This window comes from Atractosteus spatula, chromosome 14, assembly GCF_055471065.1.
Source record: "Atractosteus spatula isolate fAtrSpa1 chromosome 14, fAtrSpa1.hap1, whole genome shotgun sequence".
Classification (NCBI taxonomy): Eukaryota; Metazoa; Chordata; class Actinopteri; order Semionotiformes; family Lepisosteidae; genus Atractosteus; species Atractosteus spatula.
The window spans coordinates 14,662,645-14,671,146 of NC_142719.1; the positions used below are offsets into that span (position 1 = coordinate 14,662,645).

The 8,502-nt window shown below is 53.2% G+C and overlaps 1 protein-coding gene across 1 annotated transcript; it reads left to right on the forward strand.

Moving 5' to 3' along the window:
- The first annotated feature begins 319 nt into the window (after positions 1-319).
- LOC148820742 (keratin, type I cytoskeletal 19-like) lies at positions 320-5,603 on the forward strand. Its single transcript, XM_088932519.1, has 8 exons — positions 320-1,074; positions 1,960-2,042; positions 2,798-2,954; positions 3,057-3,218; positions 3,773-3,898; positions 4,390-4,628; positions 5,033-5,130; positions 5,456-5,603. The coding sequence occupies exons 1-8, from the start codon at positions 487-489 to the stop codon at positions 5,479-5,481; spliced, it is 1,479 nt and encodes a 492-aa protein (XP_088788645.1). The 5' UTR covers positions 320-486; the 3' UTR covers positions 5,482-5,603.
- Positions 5,604-8,502: the final 2,899 nt, after the last annotated feature.

Genomic DNA, 8,502 nt, shown 5'->3' on the forward strand with positions numbered 1-8,502 from the left:
ATTGCTGCAGTATATATATATTCCTGTACTTCGAAGACAGAAAACTGAAATTTCACAGCAGCCGAGCGCCGAGCGTCTGCACTTGTTTCAGATGTGACCCTGTTCTGCTGGGCGGGGGAGTGTCGAGGAGTCCTGGGTCTCAGAGCGGAGCGGGAGCGGGAGGGAGCGGGAGGGACAGCCCAGCCGCCGTCGTGCCCGCCCCGGCCCGAGCGGTACTCCCCTCCGGGGCCTGTCGGGCGCGGCTCCCCGGCCAATCGGGTCGCGCCGGGGCGAGGCCAGCGCAGTGTATATATCCTGCCACCAGGCGGGCGAGGAGGCCACCAGCGCCAGGGGAGTCGCCACACGCTCAGCCTGTAGCAGTCTCGACTTCTGAGAGCTGTTGGAAACAAGCATCGCCTTTCGCTTCGCTCCAGAAACTCATCCATTCGCTCCAGTTTCATCTTCAGATTCCGTCCGTCGACATCTCTAGCCTGTACGACAGGAGACATGGTTCACGTCCAGCGCCAGCAGCAGCGGTTTTCCAGCTCCTCTTTCTCCGGGTTCGGGGGAAGCGGGTTCCGCCGGTCCGTGGCCGCGGGCTCGGGCTCGGGCTCGGGCTCGGTGCGGCTGGGCAGGTCCGTGGCCCAGATGAGCAGCGCCAGCTTCGGGGGCGCCGCGGGGGCGGGCGGCCTGGGCCTGGGTTTCGGGAGCGGTTCAGGGGCTGGTACCGGGTCGGGGTTTGCCTTCGGGGCTGGCGGTAGCGCCGGGTACGGGTACGGGGCGGGCGGCATCCTGGGTGGGGGCGCTGGCGCTGGGGCGGGCGCGGGTGGTAGATTCGGGTACGGGTTCGGGGCTGGGGCTGGGGCTGGCGCTGGCGGGGAAGCCGGCGGGGAAGGCAGCATCATATTCATGGGGAACGAGAAACAGCTGATGCATGGGCTGAACGACCGCCTGGCCGCCTACCTGGAGAAGGTGAAGAGCCTGGAGGCCACCAACAAGGAGCTGGAGGAGAAGCTGCGCAACTTCACGGTGTCCAAGGTGCAGACCCACGACCTGTCCGCCTACGACGCCCAGCTGAAGCCGCTGAGAGACCAGGTACCGCAGTCTTCCTCGCAGTCCCTCCCCTTCCCAAAAGACAGATCTCTGCGCAGCGCATCTCCGCCCCCCTGGCTCGGGTGGTCCCGCAGAAACCTGTTGCAAGCGCTGAGCTGCTTGAGCTGCCTTTACACACATGGCGGCGTGCACTTGTGAGCGTGAGCGCGCAGGCCGGGCAATGCAGACTTCCCGCGTGCGAGGAGAGCCGAATTCCCGCGCACGGCGTTTTGTTGAAAGATGTGTATCATCGCGGAATGGATCCACGCTCATTTCCAAGAACAGGGCTTCGTCGTGCTCGGACTGACCCAAGGCAGGCGCGACCCGCGCTTTCCCGAACCACGAGTCAGTCAAACCTTTAAAGCCGAAAAGGAGCACGCTCGTGTTTCTGTGTTCGCAGGGATTAGCCGTATTAAAACAAGGCTGCCTGCCAGCTGTAATTCGCTTTGTGTTGGTAATAACCAGCGCTAGTTCATTGTAATCCTGACTGATGCGTCCGGAAGGCGCTTTCTGCATAGTCCTGGCACGCTGCCTCAACCCGACCTTCTCTTTAAAACGCCTTTTCAAGGTTTTAAAAGAAAGGTATGGCTCTGCATGCACGCATTTAGAAATACTGCGCGCGACAGTGCTGGTTTAGACAGTTCTGTGGCGTCACTTTGATGAATCGATGACTGATATCAAGCTCCTTTTCCTGCTCAGTATGCAAGTGGTTTGAATCATTCTGCACCTAGACACAGAGGTACCGTACACAGACGACAGCATGCCTGTGTTACCGTCTGCCTGTGTTGCCCGTGTTACTGTGTTACAGTCGTCCTACAGCCTGTGCCCTGTCCTTCCCAGTCTTGTCTCATTGTTCGCCCCTCCTCCTCTCCCTCTCTCCCTGTACAGATCCTGGCTCTTATCCAGGAGAACTCCCACCTGGCCCTGGAGATCGACAATGCCAAGCTGGCTGCCGATGACTTCCGTAGCAAGTGAGTAGGAAAAAAAAAGGGCGAAAGAAAAGGTTACCCTGCAGAACTGACTCTGCAGCAACATCACCAACGCCGCTTCTTTACGCGAAGAGTTGTGGGGGTGGGGAACAAGCTGCCCGGACATGTCACTGGCTTCTCTCGGCAAGCTGCTGAATGAGGTCCTCAGGTCAGTTTGCCACTAGCAGCTCTGCAGGGACACTCGGCACGCAGCTGTAAGTCTCGCAAGACACGACCAAAACACGCTCAAGCTACTGCAGAGCCCGGACTCCCGCATGTCAGGGGTGATCCCGTGGGGCCTGATGCTCACCCTCCGGTGGGTCTTCCTCCGCGAAGCCCCCCGAGAACGAGCGTGATGCCCCCCCAGTCTCTGAGCGTGCGGCATGTAACGTCAGTTGCCGCCCGTCATCCACCGTTGGGGGGGGTCTCAAAGGTCCGCAGACCAATTAAACCAAGTCACAGATGCGGAGGACCACCTATGCCTACGTCCACTTCTCACCCTATAAAATTCATCACCTATTAATGTACTAAAAATAACTAATATCGAATTAAATTTCATGACAGTACTAATATTTTTACGAACAAAATTGCATAGTTTGCAAATGTTTTTTTATTACTTAAAAAGTTAACGTGAGGAGTGGAGCGGCTAAGACTTGCTTAAAGAAAGATGACTAGGTCAGCCCGCGGACCACCTGGCGCGCGCTGGTGGACCGCCACTGCTCTAGAGGACACAGCCATGCCTGTCCCTGCCTGCCCAGGTACGAGACCGAGTACAGCCTCCGGCAGGCGGTGGAGACCGACATCAACGGGCTGAAGGGCCTGAAGAAGGAGTACGAGATCACGCAGAGCACCCTGCTGCAGGACGTGGAGGCGCTGAAGGAGGAGATGGACTTCCTGCGGAAGAACCACGGGGAGGTGAGGCGGGGGCCGTGGGGAGTAGGGAGAGGGGGGTTCGGCGGGGTCGGGGTCGGGGTGACGGAGTTGGGGCGCTGACCCCCGTGTAACCCGTGGCGACAGGAGCTGGCGAACCTGCGGGACGAGATGTCCGGCACCGTGCACGTGGACCTGCAGGCCATCACTGGGGTCGACCTCAGCCGCGTCCTGGAGGACATCCGCTCCGAGTACGAGTCCGTGGTGCGCCGCAACCAGGACGACGCCGAGAGGTGGTTCCTGAAACAGGTGGGCCGGTCTTTAACCCCCCCACACCTCCCACCAACAGTCTTCCAACGGGTGGGCCGGTCTTTAACCCCCCCACGCCTCCCACCAACAGTCTTCTAACGGGTGGGCCGGTCTTTAACCCCCCCACACTTCCCCTGTGTGGCCACATTGCCTCCCCCGATCACCAGCAAGCACGCAGTCATCGCTGGTCCCAACATCAGGCCCAAAAAGTCCAGAAAAACTCCATAAACTGAAACTCTATACTGTAAATGCTCCTGCTTTGGTTTGAATGTTAAAGTTTTACTTTACGCTTAAAACAACCGAGCTGTGTTTTGAAGAATGCAAGCTGGAGGCACCTGAGTTTCCCGCCAGGCGACAGGCTCCAGGTCTCCATTCTCCATGCCCATGTGGACACTGGTTCCGGACCCTTGTCAGGGTCACCCTCACTGGCCATGCCCTCACTGCCACGCTCTCATTGGTCACACCCATGTAGACCACGCCCACATTGACCACACCCTCGTTGGGCACGCCCACCCAGGCCACGCCCTCACACTTCCTGCTCTCGCCCCACGCAGGCAGGGATCACGCAGGAGATGGATGCTCAGAGCACGCAGACGGTGAAGACGGACCAGACTGAGTTCACCGAGCTGCGCCGCTCATCGCAGAGCCTGAGTGCCGAGCTGGAGGCCCTCAGGGTTTCGGTAAGAGGCGCAGGAGCTATGCAGCTGGTGTCTCCTTGTTGACAGGGCCCCCAGGAAGTCTAGCTCTCGCTTGAAGCAAAGCGCTGTGTGTCAGCGTCTGGTCTTGCACAACCTCTTCTGCTTCATTTCTTTCTAGATGCGGCTGATGTGGTTGGACAGTCCTCATCAATTTGTAATTCAGTAACGTCATGTACTATTTACACACACACAGCCTATTTAAGTGCCTTGGGGCAACCTTGTTGTGAAAGGCTCTATATAAAAATACATTGAATTGAATTAATTTACCAAGGGTTTTCTTAAAGAAAGACCAATGTGTTTGTGCCTGTCCCTTTTTGGGCTCAGTTTTACACTATAATTATATTTCAGTGGTACTTCCTAATACATTCCTGTCAATAACTATTAAACCGAAGAAAGGCAGAGATGTAAAATTCTACAAGAGGAATTGCACATCTATTAGTTGCTAAGACATTTCTTTTGTCCATCTGTCCCAGAAACTGTCCCTGGAGGAGAGGCTGGCGATGACGAACGCCCGGTACCAGTCAGAGCTGCAGCAATACGCGGTGATGGTGGGCGGCGTCGAGGAGGAGCTGTCGTCCATCCGCGAAAGCATCACCCTGCAGTCTCAGGAGTACCAGAGCCTGCTCAACCTGAAGATGAAGCTGGAGATGGAGATCGCCACCTACAAGCAGCTGCTGGAGGGGGTGGAGTCAGGCACGGGAGGCGGGGCAAGGTGCGTCCTGATTGGTCAGCGGGGGGTGGGAGGCGGAGCATCCTCTCAGACCTGCTGGCCCCCACAGGAGCTTCCTGCTGCTGTGTGCTTCTACTTGTTTTGTGCCGGTTGGAAATCTGTGCAATACAGTCTCGTACCTCTATTTCCAAGGAAAAGAGTAGATTCTCTGTAGTTTCATTTTTCTTTTGAGGTTGAGTTAAAAAAAGTGTAGTCGATTTTTTTTTTTGGAAGCAGGACACCAGCGCCAGCAGCTGTGCAAGTTTGGACGTGTCAGTTTGGACAGTTTGGAAGGTGTCGTACTCAAAATGAGTCCATCTGAAATCGGGATTTAAAACCAGAAAACCGTTTACGTTGATGAAGCCAGTTAAGTAACTCGCTAACTAGCCTGTTTTTGTTCCTCTTAGCATCACCAGCAAATCGAGCACCACGACTTCGAGCAGTTCGAACGGGTCGAGCAGCTCGAGCTCTACGAGCACCACCACCACCACCACGGTCGTGAAAGGTAAGAGCTGTTCCTGCCTGGGCAGGAGGCCTCGAGAGCTGGAAAAGAATGAGCCCGAAAACACTATTAAGGCAGATACACAGTGCTCCCCAGTGTTCAGCTCTGCCCCACATGACCTCTGACTTCATTTGTTGAATAATTTATTTTTTAAGCATTTAAGTGACCCGTGTTGCTGTTAGTGGTGTTGGTAGACCAGTAGGTGGCGCTCTTCCCTCTGGCCCAGAATTTCTGCACCAGTGCCCCAGGATGGTGACCGAGTCTGTTGTCCTGATGGCACATTAAACAGAGGACCTGACCTAATGTTGTCCCCCTTTTCCCCCTGCAGAGGAAACCACCCAGGTCGTTTCCTGAGCTGTCCGCGGACGTGCGCCGTAGCGACACCGAGGTCTTAGTGGAGCCAGCCTGATGGAGAGCGGCTTCTTCTACCGATGAGCAGTAAAAAATAAAGAGAGCCTGGGCTCAGTTTCATGGCAGTGCTTGGTCTGTGGTTTTTCTTTCCTCCTGCATGGTGGCTCAAGGACAGTTGCCACATGAGCGATTTAGTGACCAGTAGCTACAGGTGCACAGAGGCAGGGTGTTTCCCCTTTGGATCAGAACTGGTTGATCTGTCACCCCTGGGGCCTGGCTAGGGAAAACAAAGAAGGTCCAAGTCAATACCTTGATCCAGGGGTCACCATGTGGACACCCCCCCAACCTCCCCTAAACAATAAATGCACGAGAAATCTAACAGGGCACACGTGGTCCTGATCGGTGCAGCGCTGGCCTATGCAGAGACTCTGCACTGGGTATGCTGGCTTCAGAGCCTCCATCACCCATCATACCAGTAACATCGCCCACTGCCACATGCCACGGTCAGCTCTCTCTGGATTGGCATCAGGCGGTGAACCTCTGGAGGGCAGCAGTGGCTAAACCATGCCAGGATGATCGTTTCCGCCTCCGAAGCAGGTGCAGAAGGCTCAGATGAAGGTTAATTTGAATTAAAGACAACCATCACTTGAGGTCTTCAGTTCTTGGTGCCCTGTGTTACGCCAGGCAGTATATTAAAGAAATGCTGATCGGGCTGGAGAGACGTATGAGTGCACAGGGAGGGGAGGTGCCCAGGCAGGGCTGACCCATGCTCTGAGAAACATGCTCTCTGCCCGTCTGCACAGTGTCTCACCTCTCCAGGGTGAAACCTGTCGCTGGGGCTCAGGATCCTGTTTCAGAGATGCTGTCAGAAAGCAGATCCCATTCCTCTGCCCTCAATGAGGACTTAAAGCTACAGCCCTGAAGCTGGATACTCTGTGCTTGTTCAGATTCTCGCCCAAAAGCCTGAAGTCATGGAAGCCCTGTGTGTGACTGCATGGCCTGAAAAGGTTTTGCGTGCTGTACGCCCGTTCCTGAAGGGGATGTGTAAATAATAGCTGTACATTGTGTGCAATGACAAAAGCAGGAGGCACTTCTTTACACAAAGGGAGTCTGGAACAAGCTGCCCAGCCAGGTGTTGAAGATGATACCCTGGGTGTCTTTCATGAAACAGCTACCAACCGAGCTAGATCCAGCTGGGATCTAATCTCATGTGAGGTTTTGGTTGTGAAGGGAGAGATTCAGAACTGATTATTGGAGTGGGTATGTAGCAGTGGTCTAGAGGCCCATATATAAAGCCTAATTCCTGAGGATAGCAGGAACTGGGGCTTGTCTGCCACCTGACCTCACTACTCAATTTAATCTGCTCAAGTGGAGACAGAATATGTGGGATTTGAAGACAGGTCCTGGGATTAACATGTATTTCCAGTCCTGTTTTTTTTGGAACAAAAATATCTTTCCTCTCCACCACATTTGTCTCTTGTCTCTTGAAGTAAGCAGAGATAAGCTATGCCTTCTCAGAGAAAGGTGTGCTCGCTCGATTGGCTGAGCTTTTAATGAGAATGATTATTCTCTGCTCTTACAAATCCCCCACTCAGCCTCACATTAGCCAAATGGGCAGCACTTATCAAAAGACTGTGAAATGATTGAGTTTTCCCCACAATACTCCAGTCCCCTGAGGAAAGATCCTGTGCCCATCTTAGACAAGGGTCTGCTCCAGGCCCTACAGGGTAGACGGGGGTCTGCTCCAGGCCCTACAGGGTAGGGGGGGGTCTGCTGCAGGCCCTGAGGGTAGACAGGGGTGCCCCAAACTTACAGTCTCTTTCATGAAGCTCTGTCTGTTTTAATACAGCTTTGCTAGGTTCTGTGGCTATGACAAAACACCAGCGGTAATTTTAAAAAATAAAAAAATACTTTAAAAAATTGCAGTCTGAAAATGTGTTGAAATGCTATAGCATCTTACCAGGCTGGAGTTTCCTCCTTGCAGCAGAGACGTCTCCTACAGCCACTATCCCACCCCTCCCCAATCAGCAGGTTCTTTATCTACTGCTGGACTCAGTCCAGGGAACAGCCTCCCCGCTCAAAACACCTCTATTCTGAAAGTGATAACCAGGTGTATTCTCAGTCAAAATGATTCACTTTTAAAAAATGAACACGAGAGGTTCTTCGTCTGTTTTCTATTTTTAACTTCATTTTTTTGTCTGAAAATCTTCTCAGATTCTTCCTGCTCTTGATCTAATGTATAGAGTCAGCAGTGCAGTACGGATTGGAGGAAATGGGGGGGTCTCTTGGCCCCCCACATTCCTGAACTTTCATTTTTACTGTCAGTCAGTATGCGACCAGACCTGCTTTGGATAGAGTTGTAGGGGTGTTTGGGAAAATCTGATGAAACTACAAAAATGTCTCAGTATAAGCTGGGGACTAGTCAAGAGACAGAGACTTTGTAGCCTCTCTGTAGAAATTACCCCAACACCCCAACAACATACTGCTCAAATCACATCTAAACCACTTATTTCTAAAGACTGGAAACACTAACCGGTTTCTGATCAGTTAGGTAAGCAAGATATTGAATTCGAGGATCTCAAGAGCTAGATTTCTGTTCCATATGATTTCTATATATAACTCTAATAAAACTAACACAATATTAATAAAATATCATAATGCAAAGGTTAACATTGCTGCCTCACAGCACAGGATTCAATTACTGGGAGTGCTGTCTGTGTGGAGTTTGTATGTTCTCCCTGTGTTTGCATGGGTTTCCTCTTTGTGCTGTGGTTTTCTTCAACAGCTCAAAGGCATGCCGTCGGGTTAATTGGCTTTTGGAAAAATATGTGTGTGTGTCTGCCCTGAGATGGACTGCTGTCTCTGTCAGGGTGTATCCCACCTTGTGCCCGTTGCTTGCTGGGATAGGATCCGGCTCCCCTGCAACCCTGTACTGAATGAAGTGATGAGAAAATGGGTGGATGGATGAAACATCATAAGCCTATCGACTAGCATGTCTGAAGTCCAACTGGCCAATTGCATTCA

What these genes read in the sequence shown, in the direction of transcription:
- LOC148820742 (XM_088932519.1), top strand. Translation starts at nt 487, where the DNA reads ATGGTTCACGTCCAGCGCCAGCAGCAGCGGTTTTCCAGCTCCTCTTTC. An exon ending in TGAAGCCGCTGAGAGACCAG is followed by an intron (nt 1,075 to 1,959) that starts GTACCGCAGTCT and finishes CTCCCTGTACAG; the next exon opens with ATCCTGGCTCTTATCCAGGA. An exon ending in CACCACCACGGTCGTGAAAG is followed by an intron (nt 5,131 to 5,455) that starts GTAAGAGCTGTT and finishes TTCCCCCTGCAG; the next exon opens with AGGAAACCACCCAGGTCGTT.